Source organism: Seriola dumerili, unplaced genomic scaffold (genome assembly GCF_002260705.1).
Source record: "Seriola dumerili isolate Sdu_G_001 unplaced genomic scaffold, Sdu_1.0 BDQW01000052.1, whole genome shotgun sequence".
NCBI classification, from domain to species: Eukaryota; Metazoa; Chordata; class Actinopteri; order Carangiformes; family Carangidae; genus Seriola; species Seriola dumerili.
The window spans coordinates 16,311,490-16,338,987 of NW_019174307.1; the positions used below are offsets into that span (position 1 = coordinate 16,311,490).

The window sequence follows — 27,498 nt, forward strand, 5'->3', positions numbered from 1 at the left end:
ATAAAAACAAGATTTATTGCTGGAAACATACATGATGCATCAAAAACAACTGCAGTCATGACAGATGTGGAAAAACCACTTTGAAGTAAGTTTGAACACAAAAACATAAATTATGTAATTTGCTAATGTCATTTCCACATTGAAGCTCAGTTTATTTATTTCTATTTTTACACACACACACACGCACACGCACACACGCACACACACACACACACAAACACACACATATTTTATTCTTTTATCAAATATAGGACTGCACGGGCATGAAAAATACAAAATTCTTTTTTTTCTATGTGACCCCATAGAAACTCTGGGCTCAAACTTGGGTTTTCTTACAATAGATCAACAATTTGGCTTAAACTGTTTTATCTTTTACCTGTAATGTATCAAACTATCTGTGATCACTGGTATATATACTGTATTTCACACCATATACATATATGAATAAAAGTTTAATACTGTGCAAACTGCAACGGCTAATAATCCCTTAGGGCCAGCAAAAATCGACTCTGCATGTCTGTGTGTACTTGTAATTTACATAGTCAAAATGTACAATGAAAGTATGATTGGCATCTTTCTGTATACAAATGAGCAATGTGCGTGCTCACTGACATGCCAGTACTGGGAACAATTTTTACTTATTTCAAAAGCCTGAGCACACAGAATATTCAATAACAAACCCTTGATAAATAATATCATACACGTCATTACACTTTGGGAGCCAGCTTCCCAACATTTTCTCTGTAATTACTGAATATTCAACACTTTGGTTCACTTAAACTCCTGCATTCTTTTCTCTGTCGTGATATTTTTGATAAATAGAGAAATTGAGACCAATGTTACAAATGCACTCAATAGAGTTTTGTGACACCTAATAGTCCTAGAGGTTCACACGTGAGAGAGTAAGCCGAGTTCAAACAGACAGACCCATCTACAGTGTCCATGGTAACATGAAAGAAAGGCCCACCTCCCTTCAGGGCTAGATAGGCATCTTCTTCTTCCTCACCACCTAAGAAGTCATCCTCCTGGACAGCTCTGTGGGGTCTTACCACTTTCCAGGTATGGGTGTGCCACATTCATACCAGCCTACATAGGTAACATGTGACTTTCCCCCAATCTCTCCAAAGCTGACAGGTTCCTGTCTCATTGCTCTGTAGAATCCTGGTACAAAGACAGAAAGGATTGCATATAAAACTGCATCATCAGCATAAAAATGAACATTACAATTTGGAGGGGCAGCAATAATATTTTTTTATGTATATGATGAATAAAATACAACCATGAATAGATCCTTGTGGAACACCTTTAGTAACTTCAAGAGCACTTTATTTGGCACCATTTGAAACTACTACCTGGGTTTTCTCAAAGAAATAGTCAGAAAACCATTTAATGGGCTCATTTTTCTAGTAAAATATTATAATCAGCTGAATTAAATGCTTTACATAGGTCTATGAAAAGTGTTTTTGTTTTTGTCTCTAGAAACAATCACAGTGTACACAATGAAAGACACTGATTGTGTTATTGACCAATGCAAACCAAAATACCTAGCTTGCTTGGTAGCTCATCAGCAAACATCTGGTTGCCAGTCCGCCCATCCAGGAAGGAGTCTACAAACTGACAATGGTCCTCACCATGCCCCGTTTGATCTCCAATGTTGTAGAACTTCCCTACAGAGATGGAAGAGGCAGCTTTAAGTATTTGGCTGTTGAAAAAATCATGTCACATCACTGATCTTCTAGCATTGATTTTAGCAATTACCATCAAGGCAACATACATCAAAAAATGTAATGTTCCATGTCAAGTGTGAAACATCTGCTGAAGAGATTGTATGATACAGCTGAAAGTAGGCTATCTACTAAATGGGTCTTTTGTTGAAACTGTTTTATCACATTCTTCACTAAATGTTCCTCACTGGGTTAGGTCAATTTGAACCCTTCAGGCACATAAAACCTTCTGGATACTGATGCCAAAAATGCACTATTACATAACTAAAACAAGAAAGTTCCAGCATTGATGACATTGATGTAATGTCTTCCAAAGTGATTTGTATGTGGCCCTTGAGGACCTTAAGCAGCTGGTTGCTGCGCTCACGTTTCGGTGTGATTACCATTGAGCGAGTCACTCAGGTAGATCTTGTATCTGAGGGAGTTGCAGAGCTGGATCCCAACAAACTTTCGGTACCAGGTTCTCTTCACATACTGCTTTCCACTGCATTCAGAGTAGGCATCTGCTTTAAAGGGGAACTGAGTCCAAATGGCATCTTTGCCTGTGATTAAATCATTAGAGGGTAAGGTTTAATAAGGTTCAACATTTAAAACAGTTCAACATTAGTGGAAAATATCAATAATATTTTTAAAAAGAGGACAATATTTACCTGAAACATGTTCACTCACTCGTGGATCCGCTAGAGATGTGAGAGAAAGTTACAATCAGAGCAACTTAGCACTTAGACATAGTCATGAGATATCGTGACTCATTGTGCTGGACAAACCTAGACCTACAATGTTGAGATCCAAAAGGCAGGGCTTTGATTGCATGAGGACAAGAGGCCAATTAAGCAAAGCTTTCCGCTCTCTGTGTTGTTTTTGTCAGTTTAAAAACACTTAATCAACTGCTTTACGACTGGTGCAAATTTGACTTTGTTCATAGCGCTCTGATCACCAGGTGGATGATTTATGTCTGTTACAAATGAGCCTCAGAGGACATCTGTTGAGCTGACAAGACCCTAGAGTCTTAATCAGTCACACCTCAGTGCCATGTTGAAATCATTAGACTAACAACTGCCTAACAGCCCACCCTCTGAGATTCAAAGCAATGCTAATTGCTGCCTCATAATTAGCAACATGTACGGTGGCATTAATGTGCAACTAATCAGTCTCCACTGTCAGAATAAACACTTCAGAGTTATCCGCTAGTGTGACTTTAGTGGATTAGTATTTAAAACTTGCCTGATTCGGTGCTAAAAGACACAGGATCACTGGAGGGCCCTGTTCCCAGCTCATTCTTTGGCGTTACTTTGAATTCATAACTGAAATAGAATACATATTAAGAAAAAGAAAGTTCAGTTACATACACAATAAAGGCAATAAACCAAACTTTTCAATCTGAATTACTCCCAGCTCCAGATCTGGGACGCATATTTTTATTCCTCTGACGGCTAACTATGGGTCACTCATTCTCTTTCTCACACACACACACACACACACACACACACACACAGCTGATGGTTATTCCACGTGCTGCGTTCAGATGTCCTGGCAAAATCTGGGACAGCAAACCCAGCCCAGGGGTGGGTTCTGGTGAATTTTGAGACTCCAGATGCCGAGATCTAATTAAAAACCCAGTGACCCTCTCCACCCATATTTCCTCAGCTTTTGTGTCACTTTGGCCATTTTGATTAACAGCACGAGCTGCAAGAGCACACGACTCTGAACAAACCCTTAAAAGTAGCTTACTAATAGCTCTTCAGTGCAGTATATTACCCATCTCTCTCTCTTGCTACAGCAATCCTTACTTATGTAATCATCCAGTAGTTCAAGCATACACTTTTCATTAAGCGATGGGTTTATTTAGACAACCTTACAGTAATGTAAACCTTGCACTTGCTCCCAAAGTGTGCACAGTAAGAGTATCTGAACTGGAAGTCTAAAGAAAGAAACTGTAAATGGCAGGGCGTCTATCCTGTTTTTCCATGACATGATTTGTTCGACATAGTGATGTCTAAGTCACATACCTGCTCTCTGGTTTGAGATTCTCCACGGCCGTGTGTGTCTGGTTGGTCGTCAGTATGGACACCTCCTCTCCATGTGGTCCTTTCGTGGTGGATACAACTTCATACTCTGACAAAGGAGGCAGAAAAATCCTGAGGGATCTTCTAATAACACGATTTTACATTTCAGCTTTGATAAGCGACAAATGATTTAACCTCATTGCTTTTTTACCAGTTGAAAATGACAATAAAAAAGTGATTTTTGAACAGGGTTTGATGAGAGAGGCAGGATGAGAGATTTGGGTTTGGGTCTGACATTAAAAGGTTTACCAATTATCGCTGTCTAGTAACAGTTTTTACTAACGGTTAGGAAATCATGTGTTAATGCTTTTTTAGATCAGTAAGTTGCTACTGTAACCTTAACAAGTTGTTAATAACCTGAATAAAATTTTCATCAAAATGGCACATTGGAGGGGTCTAATTAAGGGGACAAATAAAAAGACTAAGCAAATAGTTCTGGAGGAAGATCAACATAGATTGAAGGGGTTTTCAAAACTGGGAACCCAAACACTGTTTGTTTGTTTGTTTATGTTTTTTATATATATATATATATAAATAAATAAGCCATTGGTTACAAGCAATTGGTTAATTACAACTCTTTATCAAGTCTGGCTTATTGTGATCCATGGCCATCACTTAATTAATCTCTTGGAAAAATGTTTTATGAGTGACAGAGATTAATTGATTGTCCAAGAAAGTACTCATCAAAACAAAACTAACATAACAGGATCCAGGCACCCTGATGCAATTTGAACCCTGAAGACTCACCGACATAAGGAATTTGGGAAGCTGAGAGCAAACCCTAGTTCTGTCAGTCTTTAAAAATATTAGCATGTTTGCATGCACTATACCTCTGGTCTCATTGTCGGTTTTCTGCCAGTCAAGAATGACAAAAGACGGGCATCCCTCCACAGTAACCACAGTGACGTTAGAGGGTGGGATACGAGGAGGGCCGGTTATATTCAGATCACTGCCCTCCTCATCAGGGAAATAAGCGAGGGAGGAGGTGATAGAGCATGGCTCCTCTGGCCTCTTATCAGTCTTGTAGATCACATGGGGAGCTGTATACAGGAACAATAAAAACAGCAGTTATTAATTTATGCATGCTACCTTTTCCACCATTTTGTTTATTCATTGTTTAGTAGTGAGTAGCATTGCTACAGAGCTGACGTGAAGGCTTTAAACCTGCAGTGGAGATGTAAAGGGGCTCAGATGATTTCTTACCTACAAACCGCTTCTTGCCCATGAAGTCTACCTCTGATGCAGGCAGGGGCCTGAATATGGATGAGTTTTCATATATGTCAAAACGGCTGCCTGAAAAGGAAACAGGAGAGAGGAGTTAGAGTTCAGTTGATGTGCCAGCAGTCCCTGGCAGCTCTCGCTGTCCTCATTTTTACAGTTCTGGCCCTGGGGAACCACCAGCAGGCCCAGCACCTGCTGTGGCCTGCATTGAGGCTTTTTGTCTGCCTCTGAATATTAAAAAAATTCCTTTTCTTTCTCTTATTGTACCTGCAAGCTTAATCACCAATATATCCTGAGTATTACCAATGTGCATGTATTGACTCATACTCTCATTCATAGCTTTTTCAATCACATATTTTCTGAAGCTCACAGAGGTACTTGATTTTGTATCAAGGTATAAAAGCAGTTCCTTTGACAACACATTAAAAGTTGTGTTACTCGTACTGTTTAGTGCTGGGACAGAGGTGGTTGTTGGCGGTCTGCGCTCCTGCTTGGGCTTGGCTGTGACGAGAGGGAATGGCTTCAAGATGGCCTCCTTCTCTCCTTGTTTCAGGTCCATGGGTTTATCTGAGGACAGAGAGGAGTAGGAGGAGGAGAAGAGATCAGTTCTTCACCCTCCTCATCATCTGACTCACAGTCTCACACACAGTTGTGGTCCATCTGCTCTGGCCATCTTCACTGAGCAACTCAGTGGCCTTTTTTCCTGGCTGCTGAAAGATCAGAGATTGTTTGTTGAGTAATATCTCTTGTGTTCTTTAAAGGGGAAAAAGGTCTGCCAGAATACATCTGCTGAGACCAAAGATGCCCAGATGCTCAGAACCATGCACATATTCACACACATGAACACGCACACGGGCTGACTTGTGTGAAAACAGTGAAGTCCAGAAAAAGCCTTAGCAATAAGGCAGCTGAGATGAGCTGTTCTGTTATTTGCAGACAACAACTTAAGATAGTGGCTCTGAAACTGTGAAGGGTGTCGAGGCAGCTGAGACTTTTTGACCTTGTGGGAAAATGTGTAGTGGACTAAAGTTGAATAAATCATGTGGGACAAATAAACAAAAAAAGGGTGCTTTCACAGTGGCAAGGCATCTGGACAACAAAACAACATGTAAAGTACAAGATTGATGGATTTTTGACGCGATGCTCATCCAGAGCCATGTCAAAGATTTCATAAAAAAAAAAAAAAGAAAAGCTACAACCTGCTGCTGTACCCTGTTAGTTTAGATTGGCAGGAAGAACAGGGGAAAGCAGCTAGCCTGTCCAAACATCCATTTGCTTAATCTGTACAAGAACACAGAGCAAAAGCAGGTGCTATTAAGGACTATTCCTTGGCTGGGCGCAGTGACTTCATGGAGTCTAACTCCTGATGGTTAAGTGAATAAAGGTATTTCCCAAAATGTCAAGCTATTCCTTTACTGTGCATATTCTCCTGATGAATTTAAAAAACCAACTTGGGTTGTTTTGTTACTTACATCTCCAATATGGTAAATAGTTGAATTAAATCGGTTTAAAGAGGGGCAGGAATAAAATATTTTCTTAACTTATGGAGTGAGCGAAAGAGCCACTTTTTTAAGAAGCAGCTTAAGTCAAGTCTTCCCCTTGGCTTGATGTTGTATGTATAATTACAGTATACAGGACAAGGTGCAGCAGTATTCAGTGGTCAGTACATCCATCACTGTGCCCTCACCATGGTCACTGGGTTTCCCCACCAGGTTGGGTCTCTTGTTGACAGGAACAGGGGGATGCAGAACTGCAGGGAATCATGGGAAACAAGAGTCCATTTCAGATTAGAAATCCAACTGAAACAGAACAGCAGGTGGTTGGCACTGAAGAGGAGATACAGAACTGAAAACAAGTGCTGTTGGTTATTTTAATAGTGCAATAATGATGAAAGAACGTCAAGTTTATAGATTCATGAAGAGACATTTGTGTGTTGAATAAATGAGTGTACAAACACAGGCATAACAAAAGCAACAATGAAGCACATAAAGCCAGGCACATTGCATGTGAAATGCTGAAAAGTCACTTTGTGAAGTGCTGCCACAAAACACTGCCATGGTCTTTAACTAATGAAAACCAGTCTGTGCTTGATAACCTTGAAACAATAAACCACTGCTTTAACCACTTTTACTAAAATCCCCAGAAGAATAACTCAGGAATTTAAAAATCCTCATTGAATCTTAAAACAGGAAACCAAGGTATCAGGTCCAGTAAATTTTTTTCTATGATTTCAACTCCCTTGAATGAAAATTCTTTTGGATCTGATGCAGTCAGTTTGACCACCAAATTTTCCGGAAAATCCCTAGAGCGCAAAAAATACAATAAAATAACGATCAGGCCAAGCTATGAGATAAAGACCAGATCACTTTCACTCTAGACTGCTTTAATGAACAAAAGAAATGAATTGGCTTAAGTGAATGGGATAAGTTATCACAGGGTAGAGCAGGGCTTTTGGATGAAAACACCTTTGCGACAAACTGTCAAACTCTTATTTCTCAATGTGAGGGTTCTGCCATGATTTAATTCTGTTGAACAAGCATAATCTTTGTTGTGATATCTTAGAGGAGGTAGAGAAGCTCTGGAAGGCTTGACTCATTAAATATCTGTTACACGTTGTATTCACTTAGAGATATTCCATTTTAAGTGAAGGGTTCATTTCCAGAGCATCCACTCCCCTCAACATTTGTCATTTTCTTATCTCAAAGATTCATTATTGGTCATTCTGTTGACAAGATTCTGTAATTGTCTGATCGTTGATGCCAAAACACCCCAAAAACATTTCTTTTGGATTCGTTTCCTCCTCCCTGGAGCTGACCTTCCCCTTGTCGGCATAAGTAAGTGATCTTTGGCATCTCCTCCCTAGAGAAAAGAGCTGAGGCTATCAAGACAAACTGAAACATCTGCACTCATACACTTGAGTAGAGCCTCTGATTCACACATGGCATAACTGACAGCTAATGGCAAACATATGCTCATATATAAAGTCACACAATATATTGATGAAGTAATGTAAATGCCAGCCACAAAATACACAAATACATAAGACAGAGGTACGTGAAGTATGAAGAACTGACAGCTCAAAAGGGTGATGTCATGGTTAACTGGGCAGGAAATGAAAACACAGCATTGTGATGTAATGTGATAAGATGGGATGTCAACAATATGTATGTCTCCGATGTATATAAAACATTCTAGTCAGGGTACGACAGTTTCTTTTTTTTGCCATCTCGCAATAAACTACTCAAACAGCAGGCAGGGCCTCTGATGTGCTCTGTGATTTAAAACAGCAGCAAGTGGTGTGAGTGTGGTTTTTGTCAGAAAACTTCATCCCCAGGGCGAGAGCATGAAAATACATGCGATCAAGACGGATTATTATATATATTATACCAGTACCGCATTGCAAATGCAATATAGTGCCGCACTCAGATTTCTCAGATGGACACTGTCCTTTACACACGGCAGTCCACTACAAGCAGAGCCTTGAAACTATTTCAAGTTGAAATGCCAATGTGAAACAGAGCTCTATAAAACTGTCGAGGACACACTCTAATTCACGTTTGCCAGAAGCACATTCTGTGCCTGTGTATAATACAAAGTTGCAGAGTGCTGTTTGGAATAAGTAGTAATAATTTAGTTGCATGTCATTTACCTCATGGAGGCAGGAAAGTAAACTATATGAAGATTACATCTTTTTTAAAAAAAGTAAAAAAAAAAAAAAACTCACTAGGGAGTTTTGTGCTTGGATGTGTGTGCAGGGTGGCAGGCAAAAACTATTCTTTTCTGTAGAGTTGCTTCCAGAGAGCCTTGCGACTCCTTGAAGACCTCTGAAACTGTCCAAGTTTCCAGAAATAACACACACCAGCTGTGACATGGGACTGAAGCACAACCTGTCTTCACAACTCCCAACAACGAGGAGTGAGCAGAGCATCACAATTAATAAGATGTGGTGGTTTGCATTACTACTTGAGATGGAGTTGATTACTCTAATTAACTGAGCCTGTCTGGCTGAATGGAAACAATGTGATTGACCAAAAAAAGGGGCAAACCACATTCACTTTTCATGAGAAGCAGGCTAAAGCTATTCTCAGACTAATTCAAAGTATTTCCTGATTATAGGTCCATATGTGCGGTAGTAATGTGGAGAGGAAAGGTGTATACCAAAATTAGAATAATATAGAGCTTCAGTCTCAGTCAAGTATAAGCTACTGGGACTATACACATTGGACAACACAGACAACAGACACAAAACATCACACTGACAGACAAGTTGAAAAATCACAGAGCATGAGAGGATTGTAACAAAAGCACATATCAACGTGACTTGTATGGGACGGGACATAACAGTGCCTCTTAGGTTAGTGAATGGGGAACACGGAAAAGGTGATCATCTTGGTTTGTCTTTACCAGGATTTTCTTTGGACCACACCACAGGTTTAGGAAGAGCATTGCCCCTATGATGCGCCCCATCGGCTGCTGGAGGGAGAAAAAGGTCCGTTATAAAATGCTTTGTGTCAGAGGAAAGTCAGAAGGAAAAAATGCCTGTCTCACCATGTATTTTCTTACTTTTCTTACTGTTCAATGTTAGCGACAATAAAGCTTGAGACTTGTTTGTGTTTTCAACCTGTTTTTACAGATGTTCTAGATATACAAATGGAACTGACTATTTCTTGACATTTCTGACTTTCTGTTCTTCTGTAACTCTTTGGGGAGTTTGTGAGTGTGTTGAGAGAGGAAGAGAAACAGAGAAAAAGAGAGACTGGCTGCAGCGGCTGTACTGTGTGCACAGTGCTTGGCTTGGCATGGTTGGTGTAAAATGTGGTGTGTCCTGGCCAGTGCTGTGGCTAAACTTCCCGCCCGGCCAGCATGAGGGACTGTAAATCATGTTAACGATCCTGACCCCAGAGACGCCACTACTGCTTGTGGTAAAGGTGTGAAATACACACCAAGCACATGTGGCACAGCGTGGAGAACATATGGACTGTGAGAGGAGGTGAAGCAGAAGATAGAGCTAGTGAAAGAGAAAGGCACAAGCATTTAAATGTCTATTGTATGCATTCAAACACAGATCATGTGCTAAATCAAGAGGCATGAGTTTGTTTGTCTTCTCCTGTGGATGCACAGCTGCAGACAAGAGCGTGAGAGAGTGCTGACAGGAGAGGATGACCTGAGGTAGTTGCTTGGGAAGAGGGAATTAGAGGAAGGGAAGTGAGGACTCCATTACCCCCAGGTGTGCTGGAGCTGTGAGAAGAGGTGAATGTCTTGGATGGAGGGATTGGTCTGACACCAACACGAGTGGAATGAGTAGGAACCCGTGTGCGAAACAGCGTGGTGTTTCTTCCTGCTGCAGGAACTGATGAGTTAATGGGAGAACGAGGATCTTCAGCAATGGATGATCTGAGGATGCCAGTACCTACGTATGCAGAAAGGCAATTGGGGAGGTTAGGTTAAGGATGATCCTCTTCAGAGTTTGACAGCTTTACCTAAATGGAATAAATGATAAAGCACATCAGTGAAAAAGAATGTAGAGGAGTGGACAATGAATGAAATGACAGTGAGGAATAAATGAGATCAAAAGTTAGCCAGACTGGTCTGGTTGTGAGTGGGCAGGGGTGAGGTGACTGTGCTGGACTGAAAATGGAGGCACATATGGAGGCAGGGGTAATGGATTGGGTGGGGTGTGTAGGGTGGTAGAATGGAGATGGAGATGGGGAAGCAGTGGTATCATCCAGTGGCTTGAAGTACAACTGAAAGCACTGGGCTTCCATGTGGCTTGACAAAAAAGCAGAGATGGTAATGCGACAAACATGTCATGGTGTTTACCATGATTGTTACTACCGGCTTTCTCTGTAGCCAGGGCAGGTCTTGGGAGAGGCTTGCCCTCTTCTGGTGGACTAGGAGCTGTATGAAAGAGAACTCACTTTTTAATCTAAGATAAAATGTATATGAAAATATTTTTGACTTTTAAAGGGGGCATATCCTACCCTTTGTTAAAACACAAGGAGATGATTGTTGGTTTTAAATCAATGCAGCTAGAAAGGGTGTTTGTTGTGGTCATGATATCCATGAAGAGTAAATGCTTACATCTACTTAGACAATTCTGAACTCTGGAGGACCACCTTAGATGTCACAAGTGTATATGAGCTCAGTTTGTTTTACCAATTGAGAACATTTAATCATGTTTTGGAGTAGTTTCTAAATATAAAATCTATTGGATGGGGATATATTTTTACCAATTAATTGAGATTACCTGAAAAGCTTATTAACCGGATTCTGACAATAACTATCTGATTTTGTATTCTGCAAAAAGTTCAAATTCAACTGAAATTTCAATCAATATGCCCCTTTTAAAATGTAATTTGAGATAAGGTCTTAATGCTCAATTTGCTTATGGCAAAATGTAGGGTCTTTACCCGTAGAAACTGTCTGCCTTGGGGTGACCTTGGTGGGATCAGAGTAGGTCCTGGTCTGAGACTGAAATGGAAGCCCAGGTTGAGGTTGTGGTTGGGGCCTAGATGCAGGGTGTGGCTTGGGTAGATGTTCAGGCTGGGATTGAGTCTGGGTCTTTGGAGGAGGATGTGGTTGGGGACTGGGTTGAGAATGAGGTATGGGTTGGGTCTGGATCTTTGTTAGAGGCTGTGATTGGGGCTGTGTCTGTGTTTTTGGCTGGGTTTGTTGTTGGTCCCTGGTTTGGGCCTTTGGTTGAAGTTTTGGTTGCCTTTTTGGTTGAGGCTTTTGTTGCTTTTCTGATTGAGGTTGTGGTTGAGCTTTTGGTTGCTTTTTTGGCTGTGATGGTTGAGGCTTTGGCTGTATTTTTGGTTGAGGTGGTGACTGGAGCCTGGGTTTGCCCTTTGGCTGAGGCTGTGTTTTGGGCTTGGGTTGGTCCTTGGGTTGAGCCTGCGTCTCAGTCTTGGGTTGTAAAAAAAATATCTTTGGTTTGGATGTTGGCTCAGCCTGAGGCTGCTGCTTGATGTTTAGCTGATGCTGTGGGTTGGTCTTTTGTTGAGGCTGTGTTTGGGTTTGTGGCTGAGCTGTAGAATGAGATTGCGGTTCAGGTTGGGGCTGGATATGAATTTTTGGCAGTGCTTGCTGGGTATAAGGTATTGGCTGGGGTGTTATTTGAGGTGTGTGATGATGTACCATAGGTGTGGACTGAGGAGTTGGTTGAATTTGTGATCGAAGCTGGATCTGGGTCTTTAGTTGAGCTTGTGTTTGATGCTGGGCCAGGTGTTTGGGCTGGGGTGTTGGCTGAGGATCAGCCTGGAGCTGGGTTGTGGTTTGAGGCTGGGATTGGAGATGTGGCTTTGGCTGAGATTGTGACTGAGGCTGGGTGTGGAGTTTCGGCTGGGGTGGTGCTTGGGGTTGTGTTTGACTTAGGGTTTGGGGTATGGGCTGAGGTGTTGTTTGAGGTTGGGTTTGAGGTTGAATCTGGGCTATGAGCTGGGAATTTGGTTGGGGTTGTGGTTGGGTCTGGGGTACAGGCTTGGATGTTGGTTCTGGTTTGGTCTGGGGTACAGGCTGGGATGGTGGATGGGGTTGTGGTTGAGATTGAGCCTGGGGTATGAGCTGCGATCTTGGCCGAGCTGGCGGTTTAGTCTGGGGGATGAGCTGCAATTTTGGTCGTGCTGGAGGGTGAGTCTGCGGTATGAGCTGGGATGTTGGGTGGGGTTGTGGTTGGGTCTGGGGTACAGGCTTGGATGTTGGTTCTGGTTTGGTCTGGGGTACAGGCTGGGATGGTGGATGGGGTTGTGGTTGAGATTGAGCCTGGGGTATGAGCTGCGATCTTGGTCGTGCTGGCGGTTTAGTCTGGGGTATGAGCTGCAATTTTGGTCGTGCTGGAGGTTGAGTCTGCGGTATGAGCTGGGATGTTGGTTGGGGTTGTGGTTGGGTCTGAGGTACAGGCTCAGATGTTGGTTTGGGTTCTGGTTGGATCTTGGGTATGGGCTGAGATATTGGTTGTGGTTGAGTCTGGGGTATGAGCTGGGATGGTGGTTGTGGTTGTGGATGGGTCTGGGGTACGGGATCGGATGTAGGTACAGGTTGTGGTTCGGACTTGGGTATCGGCTGAGATTTTGGTTTGGGTCGTGGTTGGGTGTTAAGTATGGGCTGATATTTTGGTCCAGGTTGTGGTTGTGTCTGGGGTTTGGGCTGGGATGTTAATTGGGGTTGTGATTTTGGGAGTTTGGGAGATGGGGAATAGGGTTTTGGTTGAGGCTGAGCCTTCCCATGGGGCTTTAGTTGAGGTTGTTGGGGTTGGAGTTGCGGGTTTGGTAAAGGCTGTGAGAGGGGCTTTTGTCGTGGTGGACTCAGAGGGTGCCCTCCATGTTTATCTGCATTTGTCTGGAGGAAAGGCACAGACGCCATGGTGGGTGTAATGTGTGGTGGAGAGTGGAGCTTGGAAGCTAATGGGATTTCCAGAAAAGGAGGCAAGACAGATCTGAAGAGGTCTCCTCCTCCTCCTGGGTTGTCTAAGAGAGAGAAAATATGGCCATTAAGCCACAACACTGTGATGTAAAATATAATATTGTGAGGGAAAGGATCCTTTACAAAATAAAACAAAACAAAATATTATTTTATTATCTAGAAAATTATGAAAGCAAGACAAAGACAATTTGGGAACAGCTGAAATTTAGATCAGCAGAAGTGCCAACAGCTACTGGCCCAAGAACTCACAGAGCTGATCTTGGACTGAAGCACAGGTTAAACAATAACTCAGAACTGGCAAGAGTCTGATAGAGGGGGTCCAATTTCAAAGGCAGACAGACCATATGGAGGTATTTGCAATGTAACAGCCGTGTTACTACAGACAGACTCAGCTACCATGGCCAGGATGCCTGTGAGTGACAGCCATCCAAATCCATTGGCTGTGCCTCTAAGATACTATGACACATAAGGGTTTTATAGTTGGTGATTGATCGCTTGTTGTGATTTTGATGGACTATTCTAAATTGTTGATTGATTGTTCAATCTGATCAGGTATTAACCTCAGCGAGAGAGAATCACAGAGAAAAAGGAAGGAAGAAAATAAGAACATAAGAGTAGATAACAGGGTATTCCAGGCATTTGAAGCCTCTTCTCAAATTTAATCCAATGTAATGTCTAAAATACCTCTCTTTATTGCCCACAAGCATTTGTACAGGCAAGACAAGTTTGATAAGAACCAAGGTTACTTGAGAATATAATAACAGAAACATTTTGGAGAAGGGGACACAGAAAAAACAGGGTAATACAGGTTCAAGAAAAGAAGACGACATTCTGATATTCTACTGAAGTTCCTGCTGGAGAGAGAGGGATGTCTAGTGCATGCAGTTTTCTCATGCAGACTACACACCAATGCCTACGTTGCATTGAAAGCAAAAGCTTCAGGTTGTAGTCAGCAAAACACTCGGTGAATGATCTTACTGAAAATACTAAAAGAAATATGATGGATTTATAAGTGGCAAAGAAATGAGAAGCAGATACATGACAATTAAGAAAGACAGTGAGTATATTTGAGATATGACTGATCTCAAAATAGCACCCAACAAGGTTCTCAGTGCTGGCCAAAAGTCAACTCTTTCTCAAGGACTGGGAATGGTCCTCAACAGTGCTGTTGGCTAGTGGGCTTGTGCAAAAGATTTCCGATTCAAGTCATTTCCTGTGATTAAATTGTGTAGATTATAATGTGCAAATCAGTCATTGTAAAAATAACTGAAAAAACAGATCATTAAAACCATCATTAAGAATCCTTTCAAGCTTTCTTGTTTTACTAAAATGCCATGCAGCCAAGGCCACCTATCTTGCGCTGATTGCAACCTAAATGGCTGACAACATCAGCTGGTTTCCACTGGGAGGGCTGAGCTACTGTACTTACTCATAGCATGCCGCTCTTGCTCATGCAGCTAATTACGAAGAACACTGTAAAGCACTGACAGCCTCTCAATTACAGTCCACCAAGTCTATGATTGCAGCCACAATGAGAGCCGTGAAGCTTTTTCAAAGAGAACTATGATTCACTGTTTACCGATTGGCTGTTTGGTGACCACAGGCAGTGTGGGTCCAGGGGTCGACAGAGATTCCTGTTTAGTAGTTGTGGTTGGAGCTGAGAAATATATTGTATGTTAACAGACCTTGGAGAGAAGTTATCACTCCTATAGAATGTACAAAAAAATAGTTCATGTACAGTAAACAATGAGCTGAAATTTCCAGCAGGATAGTAATAGAAAAGTCAAGTGCAATGCACAGTCGTAGGGTCAAGAGTTTTTTTCTGACCGTTGAACTCTGTTTTAGGTCAGAAAAGTCATTACCAAGAGTTGTCTTTGGGGCTATGTTCCGGGAGACGGGCAGTCTGCCCTGGGTCTTGTTAGGGAAAACTGACAAAGACAAAGGAGAAGAGATTAAAGTCAAAGAGTCAACTTAAGATGCCTTCAAAGTCCAAAAAAAAGTAAAGGAATTATGTTAATGCATTTATATTTCTTGGTTCCAACAATATCCATGGCAGGCATGTTAAGAACAATATGGTTAAATAAACAATCATCTGCCACTAGGGGGCAGCAGAAACAAGCTGTGAACACAACTCTAATACTGTCCAGTATATCGTCACATTTTAAGGTGATATTGAACTTGTTAGCAAACAGTTGCATATTTCCACATCCAGCAATTACAGAGTAACATAAACATTTACTTGAAATTGTGTTTCTGTCTACCTGGTGAATGTACAGTGGAGTCCAAAAGTCTGAGACCACTTTCCCATGAATGAGAAAGTCATGCTTTAAATTCACTCTCATTTTAGCACTTTTTCAGGGCTTCGCTAACTCCTGGAGGAACATCCAGCTCTTCAACTGCTAAAAGCTTTTTCACCAACTGCTGGGCAGGTACTGTACTGTGGGTGTGTGGAGCTTTTTTTGCCGAAAACAGCTGCCTGCTGCAGCCAGAAATGATGCTGATGAGAGGGGGTGAGAGTGAATCAAACAGAAAAGATATAGGCCGTAAAACCAATTGCCTGTGGGTTCATCCCTATCAGTGACCATCAATGCATTACACTGTCAGATTTGTTTGATCCATTGTTGATTGTAGCTGCATTAAATCTCTGGTAAAGTAGGATGACTCACTAATGCAAAATAGCTGTTATATAGCTTGTTATAGACTTGGTTGTGTTTATTGTCTATATACTGTATGTCTGTATATTGGCCTTCATATAATAATACGATCTGAAACAAATCTTGATTTCTTTAGCATAATATTTTATGCAAAGCCTATCATCATGGACACACAGTTTAAAAACAGCTTTACTGTACTTGGCATCTGCAATAAACCCGCAAAATCAAAATTGTGAATTTAAAAAAGGGAGAAGTGAAAATAATGAGGTTCTGTCTGTAAAAAAAATAATCAAAGTTCTAGTTAAAATTCTTCCAGTGCTGAGTCTTAAAGCAGGGGTCAGTAAGAAGGGCTGAAACAGACATTTCTGAGCAGTGATAAATCATAAATGTTCTGCTGCTGTATTAAAAAGTATTCAGTGGGTTTGACCAAAGCAACGCAACCTAAGCAGTGTGTTCCTGTTGGCTTACCATGGCGAGAAGCAAAGGGGAAGGAGTCTGGACCTGGCGTTAAAGGTTTCTGGTGGGTGACAGACAAGAAGACAAGGGGAAGAACTGGTCATTAGTCATAGTAATGAATGCAACAAGTCCAAAATCCTCAATTTCATCTCTTTTTCTTAATTTTTCTCGTTGTTGCCTAACTCTTAGGCCCTCGACTCCATGTCGAATTGGTAAAGTCTCGGGTGAGAAGTTTGTTATTCAAAGTTTCCTTCTAGAAGGGCAAGTGTTGCGACTGATTCTCAACAGCTGTGATGTTTTATGGGTTTGGGGCCAGGAGCACGTGACACAGCAGCCATGCCCTGTCAGAAAATCAATGCCACCTTTCCCCTTTCAACTCATTTCCACGTTGTTATCCTTCCTCCCCTGTCCCTCCGTCTAATCTCCCTTTTTTCCTCTCTTTTATTCTACTCCAGAAGTTAGCTAGCTACAGACTGTTCTCTTGGCTTGGCCAGACCTGGCTGCACTGATGCTGTTTCCATTGAGCAGTTGGATGGAAAATTAATGAGGCAAACAAGCCTGAGAATAGCATAAGCTCACTAAAGTGCACAAAACAGACTCCAAAGTATACTGCATGTTCCAAATACACACCCTGTTCCCAAAAATATTTATTTTGAATAGAGGAAGTGTACCTGTGCAGTCTCACTTCCCTCAGTTTATTACACTTATTTCATTTAGCACATAACTATTACCACCTGTATCCACATATTAATACAATAAGATTCTAATGTAACATGTCATAAGATTAGTTGTAATGCCCTGGTAAGAAATTTTAAAAAGTGTGTCCAATACATACCACAGGAGTGAGAGGCCGTTTAAAGATTTTCCTGATGGCCTTCTCTAGAAACACAAGAGAAAATTCAGTGAAGAAGTCAGTAAAGTGGAACTAAAGTCAAATAAAACCACATTTCAAACATACTTTGCTCAAGATGTATATTAATATTAGATGACTGAATCAGAGAGGTCCTCAGCAGTGGCTTAATGAAACAAGATAGTTTTGATTCAGTAACACTGTCTGATATCTCAGTGTCTCATATACACTGATGCGTATATACATGATGTCACGATGGTCACTAGCACTGACTAAGCATTGGTGAACACTTAGTCAGCATTGGCCATTATGTATTCACTTGACCGACTGAACAAACAGATTTTTACACAGGAAAAGTCATGCAGAAATGTTTAGACTATTACAACTAGACAGAACAGAAACAACATGAAGTGATGCTCTACACCAGTTACTAACAAAGCACAGGGTTTTCCTAATGAAACATTTAATAAAATCAAAATATTTTGTGGCCACAGGCAACCAGAAATCCTCCTGACCAAATGATAAATCTGGCTAAAATAGAAGGGGCCCCTCATGCTTTGACCCAAAAATAACAGCAAGACTTCCAGCATTTTCTCACACTAATTATCAAGCTGTGCTTCCATTTATGATGATTAAATACCACATTAAAGCACTGACAACTACCCAACTATCAAAAATGTTCTGCTTTTATTCTGAAGAACAGAAGAACATATAGGAAATATTTTTGTTGTTGATGAAACCCACCTTTACTCTTTTTTCTCAAAAACTATATATACACTCTACCATATATGCATATACATCGATGATCCATACCATTATGACCACTGCTGCTTCTTAAGTCCATGCCTCAGCTCCAAACCGCTGAGGCATGGACTCTACAAGACCTCTGAAGGTGCCCTGTTTTATCTGGCACCAAGTTGTAAATTGAGAGGCGGAGCTGCCACAGATCAGACTTGCTCCAGCACATCCCTGTCACACCTTGGGCCACTGTTGATAGGTACTCACCACTGCTGACCAGGAGCACCACACGGGCCTTGATGTTTCACAGTCATCTGGCCATAACAATTTGGCCCTTGTCAAAGTCACTCAGGTCTTGCTCATTTCTCACTTACTGTCTAATATATCCCAGACTGTGACATGTACCATTGTTTGCTTCATCTATGTTTGGTTAGCCCAAAATTTCTGGACAAATGTTAACACCTTGAGACAAAACATCACTGATCCTAATGGCTTTTACTTTTACAGGATACTAGGTTGTTTTCCCTGTGATATTACTCCCCTCTCCATTCATAGCAAATGGTAGCTTGGCCACTCAAACTGGGGTGAGGGGATTGTGTATAGAAAACTGACATCAAACATACCCTCTATGCCCCCCCTGCTAATGTTGTGAATGACCGGCTTGCTCCACGTTCCAGTAGTATCCTTAGAGCTGGGCTGGACACCAAACTCATAGACTGTGTTGGGCTTCAGATTGTCAATAACCGTGTCACTAGTTGGGCAGGTCTGGTAGTTCCATTTCCTGTTCCTCTCACGATAACGCACTGTATAGTGTCTGAGACAAAGACAAAGGACAAGAGATGCTGAGAAGATGCTGTGTAGTGTAATACTGTATATTACTGCCAGAGTATGAACCGTACAGTTACTGTATAATGTCCTGATGCTGGGAAAGAAATCTTCTACCCCACCCACAAAATGACTAGTCTATGCCTCTATGTCTTCATTCAGATTTATTCCACAAGGAAGAGCAAGATGAGACCAAGCTTTTCATATAAATACAGTAAATTATTTTAGAGCAGGAAAACTGGGTCACATTCAGTAAACTGTGTTATGTGGATGAACTTCACCTTTTCACCATCTGTTTCTGTGCTTACCAAATGTACAATACAGCCAGGGTACATGAAGTGAAAAGGCTGAAAAATTTCCATGCACACGTGCATCCGTACTCTGTGGCATGACGTGTGTGGGTGTGTTAGTGTGAAAGCTCACCCATCCTCCAGACAGTCATTCATGATGTTGCCTTCATAAGGGGTTTTCAGCAGTGTCCCCCAGGATAAGAGGACTGAAGTGGGTGTCACCGACCCAATGACTAAGTGTAGCGGCTTCTCCAGGTTCACTTTACCTGAGAATGAATGGACACATCTTATACATGTATACATGTCCATCTTAATGCAAGTCACTTCGATGGTGATTTTGTTCCTGTAAAATTCTTGTACAAGCCTTACCTGTGCACTGCTTTTTCACCTCATTGGTTGGGATGGGCTGAACAGCAATGAGGTACTTGGGCTCAGCATCTAAAAATAGAAGAACAAACTAGAAGATAGTTACTCTGTAGATCCTCTGAGCGTGCGCACTTGTCTCCCTTTCAGCTGTGACTGAAAAGGTCAAGATACAGTTAACATAAAACAAGGCAAAACACACAAATCAACAGCGTTTCTTACCAAACTCAGTCTCATATGGTTGCCCATTCTCAGGAAGTTGAATGAACTGTTTGGAGAACATGCTGCTGCCGTAGCCCAGGATGTAGCCCTCAAGCTTGGTGTCAGCGTTGGGACGCAAGAACTTCATCACGATGGTATCTCCTGTGGCACTGATGCGAACTTTCATGTTCTGACGTCGCACTGGTGAGGCAAGAGAACACACCGTTGTCCCATTTAATTTCCAAATATTTTCTGGACATTAGACAATAGAAAAGGAGGCTGTGCCCACTGAAGTCCAATGGAACTATTTAACGATAAAATGCTTTCAGTCACTGAAGGCCGAATAATTGCCCGGAGGAGTCTCAGAGCTTCTAATGACATCAAATACAGCACACCTGTGTTTTTTCATGCAAGTATCCATAGGAAATGCAGTTTAATATCATAGTTCCTAAGTTCCATATAATAGGAAATGCCACAAATACAACATGACAAAAAATTTGGATAAATTAACTCAGAGATTAGCAAATCAAAATCCACAACCCTAAAACAAATTTCTTTCTCTTGAATGGAAAGCTTGCAAGAAAGAGTTAAGAGTTTCATGCATGTTTTCTAACAACCTGCACCTTTCCAGATTCAACACTTCTCACAGTCTGTTCTCCATCATTTCACAGGTACACTCTAGGAGTGCATTCAGTCAAATTGGATTTGCTGCTGGTTTAAGTTTTGCTGAGGTGTAAGTTTTACTGAGAGCTAATAATGGTGATTTTATTAAGAAAGCACAATGCTAGGAGAAGAACGTAAAAACACTTTTTATTGAGAGCTTTCTAACCAAGTGAGAACATTACTTTTATATAGAGAACAAACATTAAGGTTCTGCCGCCTACAAGCATCACTGTGTATGCTGCAGCTTCTATATGATCTGTAAGTGGGTGCATGCATCTGCTCTCAGAAGTGGCTTTTGAAATGGATATCCTGTTCCTGTAAATCTGAATCTGTGAGCATGTGCTATTAAAACTTGAGGTCAGTAAGGCAACATTAAGCTTGTGTTGAGTTCACAAGACCGTGGTTTGAGAATACATGCACAGACAATATTCTTTCTCTTTGTCTCGCACACTCAGACACGCACACACTGATGTCACTTTACAGGAAACTGCACATTTTCTGCCAGAAATGACTTCTACAGAATACAGAGTCCTAATCAGCAGAGCCTCCATGGGGACAGGCATCACAGGGTGGACTGTAAAGCTGAGGATTTAAAAAGGCTCATTCATCGACAAACAACAGAAAGATGACATATTTTTGAGACTGTTTATATTTCTATTAGTGGTGTTAATGGTCTTTTATGAGTTTAGTATCGCCCTGTGTTCCAATTTCTCAAGGGGGGGTTAAGATTTTTGTAAAGTTCAGACTTTAACATTTTTCTTATTACTCAGTTTCGGCAGCATCTCTGCCAAAGGCAGGCTGAGGGATGATAGTCTTCATTCATCACAGTTCTGTATGCCATTTAAGTGATGAACTGCAGTCATTGCCAACCAAACAAACTCAAACATTCTTCCCTGTAATTACAGCTAAACTGAATTGATCTTTTTCATAAATGCACGAAGTCAGTCCGCATGATAGTGAAGCACGCCATAGCTAGTCAACAGACAAGCAACTCTTAAATCTCTGCAAACACAATGCATGCAAGAATTTGTTTATTTTTTTCTCTCATTACTTGCCTCTGCCATGTGTCCTTTGAAACTAGCCAAGAATTGGGTATGCTAACAATTAGCCAGTTTGTAACAGGCATGCATGCATCAGAAAACACAAATGAATGCAGCTGGGCCAGAAGTACGACTGACAGTTGGCTTGTGCACATGCAAAACAATAAATAGCACCAGTGAATACTTGATGATACTGGATGATAAATGGTGACCATTAGTGATAGAAAGATAGACAGGTTTGTTAAATGAAACTCGTTTATTATATTGTGTTTCTGCTTTTTAGAATCAGGAGGAATCAAATAAATTAAATCATATTTCCATCTTCCCTGTTTCTATCATTTTTATACCACAGTGGAAATTACAAATGAGTCTATGGGGGCTTAAACCTCCACCTCCTATAGTCTACAAGGCTTAAAACAAAGGACTTTCTGCCTGGATTATGACTTGTACTATATTTCTCCACAGCACATGTCCTTGGCTCAGATTAACGCTTCATAGCATTAAATGAAATAGTGGAACTTTTCATAAGGAATGATTCCAGCAGCTGCCAGATGCCAGAACAGACACTGACAGTGGAAGAGGGGGAAGCCCTGGATTTGAAAAATACCCTCATGCTTTTCCAGCTATGTGTTCCCTATCAAAACTGCATTTGTTTTGATTCTCTCATCAATATTTCCGATAAAACATGAGTGAGACTGGTTTCAGAGGGAGAGGGGAGAGTGTATGTAACATTAGGAAACTTTTGGCAGCATGTTTTAAACTCCAGTACAAGCAAACACTGGCTCGGTCCCACGACAGCCCATCCAAGGCCCGGCCATTTGGCCCACACACCATTTAGGGACTGTTAAGACTTATCAGTATTTCCAGAGTAGAATGAATAAAGCTTTAGGAACAGATCCAGTCACAGACCTGGTGATCAATCAACTACGGTACAGAGGAAAATGACTGACATTTTTCTAATCAGAAAAAAACTACTAGGCCACAAAGTCATGTTGTAAGTTTTTGTGTGGATGAAATGTGAAGAAAATAATGAAAAAACAATTTGAATTTTAATTCTTCATGAGGGCAGCTCTGCTGGCGACTCTGACCCTGTCAAACACATGAGATCACTGAAGAGTTACAACCTCAATAAAAGACATGCAACTAAAGCATAATTAAATCCACAGTCCTTCCCTTTATAGCTACGGATGGACGACTGAAAAGGTCTGCTAGGCAGAACAGAGCTTCTGTTTGAAGTTGTTAACATTTCTTGTTGGAAAGTTGATGCAACGACTATGAGAAGACACTAAACGAATACAAAGAGACGTGTAAAAGGAAAGCAGGAGACAGCAAAATGTGCACAAAGAGAAGAAAAACATCTACTAAGAGATGTAAAACTACACGAAAAGCTATACCAATGAGACGCAAAATGACAACAAAGACCCAAAAAAGATGCAAAACGGGGACTAAGAGACACAAAATGCCCACAAACAAACTTAAAACGACCACACTGAGACCTAAATGAAAAAACTACATAGAGAGACAAAATGGTTTGCAGTCCTTTTGTGTCTGTATCAATCTGGCGTCTTTTTTTTTTTTTTTTTTTTTTTTTACATGTCTGTGCCCAGGGGCCCATCATCTCATAATCCATCAATGTTAACAACAAATCTACCACAGGGAAATATTTACAGCAGCAGAAAAAAATGCTACTATGCCATAATATAGGGAAAGAATAAATCTGTGTTTTAATAAAGTTCAACTTTATGTTATGAGGAGTTGGTGACAGATTTTAGAGACAGCTTCACAAAACAGTGCCATTCACAATGGGGATGACAATCTATTTTATTAAATACTGTAATCTCACAGTGAAGACTAATCCCTTCAATTAAAACATCATGACACAGTCTATTCCCCTCGAGCAGAGAGCATGACTAATTCATAAATTACTATACAAGCCAATCCATCATAATTCTGGCAGTCAGCCAATAAACATATCAGATTATGCAATAAACAAATGCCACATCATTCAATAAACATTTCACTATTGTATTCATCCTGTTTTGGACAAATAGCCAGACGATGTAATACTGCTGGCCTGAAAAAGAGAAACACCCTGAAACTGGAAACTCAATCTTGGCTCAGCGGAGTGGTCTATCTTGGCTCATCAGCAGTGGATGATCCTCTGGGAAAGGGACTAGGTTAATGGGGTTGTCAGGATAACACACTCTCCTCATATTTTCATATTTTCTTCATATATTTTTACGTACATTCAGTGTTTGAAAATAAATATTCCAATGTGCATCTGTACAGTATGTGCACTTTGGGCATCAACACATCCTGATTCACAGTCTGACATTATCAAACCATAGATTTCCACCATTGGCAGCTCTCTCGTGCTCCACTGTCTCTCTCTCCTCTCTGGGATCAGATGTGGAGAAGGACTGCAGTAGAGTAAACACTTTGAGAATAAATTCACTGAGATCATCTCAAGACTTTTCCGACGAGGCTGATGTGTAAACTAATGAACTATAAATATCTGTAGCAAAACCTCAAAAAAAAAAAAAAAAAAACTTGGCGTAGGACTACAAGGCTTGTTTTGTTTTCACAATATGCAATGGAAAAGAACTTTTCTGCTCTTTGTTGAAATCAAATCTGGTAGTTTTGGTGGGTGGAAGTGACACAGTAATGAAGTCATGTCAGTTAGTCTTGAGCAGCTGAACATTGCAGCTGAGCTGTACAGACTGTAAATCCCTCTGAGCAATGAGGCTCTCTATATTGGGGAAATATTATTGCTCAACAACCCCCATGTATTACACACTTACATATCCATAGAATCAATTTAATTCACTGTAGATGACACCCTTCCCACCACACTTACATACACACACACACACACACAATATCATGCCTTTGCATGCACGATGCCCTGAGTCAGAGTGATTTTACGCAGCTCTGGTGTACAGTATTTCAGCCTCTCAGGTTTCTGTCTTGGAAGAGGAGAGATGGAGTGGATAACTTGGCTTCCTGCACAGCAAAGACAGAGACAGATGTTTTATGGCCTTTGGTAAAACAGGCACCTTCATTTAAGGCAATGAAGTGTGAAAATCTCTCTGAGCCTTGTGCCAGCCTGATCAGCAAGGGTTTGAAATAAGTTGGTGAGCAAACGAGCTGAACTGACATATATTGACTCTAATGGGAATAACCTGAGCCTGCAGACTGGGGTAACTCAGCCCTCTGAATATCTACTGTAATTCACCTGGAGCCTCTTTGATCCCATCCTTCTCTGGAACAATCACATCTCTTGGGCTCACAAGAGGCCTCACCTTGTGCCCCAAGCGGGAAAGAGCCGTGCCTGGGATTGTACTCCCACATTTTCCCCCCTGCCTTGGCTGCTTCCATGCAGGTCTCTCTGGTCTCACTCTATATATCCCCCCTGACAGATTCAACGGAGCAACAGCTGTTTTCCTTTCCCCTGTGGCATTACTCCATCCCATCCTTCCCCTCCTTCACTCAATCTCTGCCGTCCTTTATGTGTCAGCAGCCATCTTTCCATCAACCTGATCCTATTTCAACTTCCTAAAGTGCTTTGAATTCATCTGTCTTGTCCTCTAATCTCCATTGCTTTCCACTTTCCTTTCATATTTCCCTCTCATTAATGTGTACAGGACATGAGGCCATGTTCTTTCTTGCTCAGCTGTAGTTTCTACATCATATATTATCCTGAAGTGAGTTAGTGCCAAATAATGTCTTGCATTACAAGAGATTCAACTCGTTCAGATGAAGTGCAGATCATCAAACAGTGCAACTCTGACACTAGCATATTATGCATAATATCTATGACACAATAAAGCAAACACACTTTTTGCATAACATGTTTCCTTCTAAAACCATGTGCCTGATCCAAGAGGAACAGAGATATGGACATTTAACTCTCCTCCCAGAGCAAAAACACAGACAGCCCCTTTCATCTGTGTCCCAAAGCTGCACACTGAGAATTGTCTGCAAGCCAAGTTCAGCCAGCAAGTTATACACACAACCCTTTCCAATGTGCCCTACCCTTTTTTATACTGACTCCAGTCTGCTCACCTCAAATCACTTTTACTACCATCACAGTCTTCAAAGGACGTCTAAGTTTAACTTGCAAAAATAAAGCATGGCTGTGAAGCATAGACACAGAGATGGAAAGCAGAATTCAGTGTCTATGCATGAGAGTGAGTGAGTGAGTGTGTGTGTGTGTGTGTGTGTGTGTGTGTGTGTGTGTGTGTGTGTGTGTGTGTGTGTGTGTGTGTACTGACACGGCAGTGGGATAATGAGACAATATGGAAAACGTATGTGGAAAATGTGCTGTTTTCCATGAATGTCATGAGATTCCTAATCAGACGGAGTAGATTGAATAAACTGTAATCTAGTAAAATCAGTCTTGGTTATGTTTTTTTTTTTTTTTTTAAGAAAACACTGCAAGGGGGGGTGAGGCGCTCTGACATGAGTTGTCTTCAAACTATTGATAAAAACCTCATTGATTTTGTCTGTAATTATATATAATGCATGGTGATGAAAGGTGATGTGATGACTCCCCATGTTGCTGTTGATACTTTGGAAACATTTTGGACATATGTAGTTTGCACTTGCCAAAGAATTACGTGTGTACTGCACTGCCTGTGTTGAATTTTAAAGACTATAAAGACTGTTTGAAACAAATAAAACAATAAAAATATCTTGACTAAAGCAATAAATGAAAATAATTAGCCAACTTAAAGAAACTCATCTGATTGTCTGCTTGATGGACACGGTTCCTGGAAAGCCATCCCATTGGGTTGTCTACAAGCCTAACCCCCTGACCCCAAACCTGGAGACACTTTTTTTTTTTTTTTTTTTTTACAAAAACAGTATCTGACCTATTTCACTGCATCTGCCTGATCTCCTCATTACAGGGAAATTTGGATAAACCACAGGGATTGTAAAAACTGTTTTTACAGTTTCTAATCAAGGCAGTGTGAAAGCCTGACAGGTGGCTCAAGAGAGGAAAGCTCCTTTTAGAGTTGGGGTTCAATAGCATTTTACTGAAGCAGAAGACAGTATCAAAACAGCTCTTGGAATTAGCTCTGCTCCTATAGAGCATGTGATAATCAGATGTGGTAATCAGGGGTTAGCAGATATCAAAAGGATATAAAAAGGAGGCGAAAAGGTACCTGCGTAACAGCACTCAGCTTGAAACCTGTTCCCTTTACTTATCTGCATATTTCATCACTTTTGTTCATCTTGTGCATTTGGGGATTTCTGCAAATTAGAAACTGCTGATAACATTTTCATTTTTGCAAGCAAGGCATTTCCAACGTTCTTTATGATGTTAGAACGAAGATTTATTAAATTGCATCCATTATTTAATGTACTTTGCAGTAAATGGTTGTCTCCCTAGCCTTTACTCTTGTCATTTATCCATCTTACTATGACATTATCTATTCAAGCCTATCTGAGCATGCATTTGGCAGAGGGCAGAGACAAACCATGGAAAAGCAATCAGTGCATCACAGGGCTAACAAAGAATGACAATCACTTTCACTTGCATCAATCTTGGACTGTAAGAGGACATCCACAAGCAGAGAAGACCATTATGACCAAGCATTGGTCCACACAACAAATGCATAACATGTGATCAATAATGTTTTCTGTTGTGGATATTTAAGTACAAGACAATAACATGAATGCAGGTATCACCTACCTCTAATCCTGTGGGGAGTTGAGGGACCAGACAGAACTATCCCAGTGAGGAAGACCATGAGGAGAAGGACCAGAAAGGTGTGTGAGTGGTGCATCCTCATCATCATCATCATCTCTGCTGTGGCCGACTCTGAGTCTCAGGTGCAACAAGCTGCTGTGATCTGATCTCACAACAACACAGACACAGAAACACGAAGTGGTCACTCGCTGATAGAATAAATCTTTAGTAACAGGTTGAGGGTACTGTGTGCTGCAGCTGCAGGAGTCAGACTGGATGTTTGTGGAGTGG

The 27,498-nt window shown here is 41.1% G+C and overlaps 1 protein-coding gene across 1 annotated transcript; it reads right to left on the reverse strand.

Annotated features, from left to right (window-relative positions):
- Positions 1-27,498, reverse strand: LOC111218021 (target of Nesh-SH3-like). Its single transcript, XM_022740105.1, has 23 exons — positions 27,211-27,498; positions 19,831-20,010; positions 19,615-19,683; positions 19,379-19,511; positions 18,754-18,944; positions 17,378-17,421; positions 16,555-16,603; positions 15,295-15,360; positions 15,012-15,089; positions 11,422-13,476; positions 10,832-10,909; positions 10,233-10,421; positions 9,416-9,484; positions 6,699-6,761; positions 5,456-5,578; positions 4,994-5,083; positions 4,621-4,830; positions 3,734-3,839; positions 2,949-3,028; positions 2,375-2,404; positions 2,108-2,266; positions 1,545-1,667; positions 1-1,161 (listed from the first exon to the last, which is right to left on the reverse strand). The coding sequence occupies exons 1-23, from the start codon at positions 27,320-27,322 to the stop codon at positions 1,046-1,048; spliced, it is 4,413 nt and encodes a 1,470-aa protein (XP_022595826.1). The 5' UTR covers positions 27,323-27,498; the 3' UTR covers positions 1-1,045.

Bases quoted from the DNA above. Each gene is read 5' to 3' on its own strand.
- LOC111218021 (XM_022740105.1), bottom strand. From the start codon at position 27,322: ATGATGATGATGATGAGGATGCACCACTCACACACCTTTCTGGTCCTT. The intron at 18,945-19,378 runs GTGAGCTTTCAC...TCTTTGTCTCAG, and splicing joins AATGACTGTCTGGAGGATGG to ACACTATACAGTGCGTTATC. The intron at 10,910-11,421 runs GTAAAGACCCTA...TCTTTCATACAG, and splicing joins AAGGCAGACAGTTTCTACGG to CTCCTAGTCCACCAGAAGAG.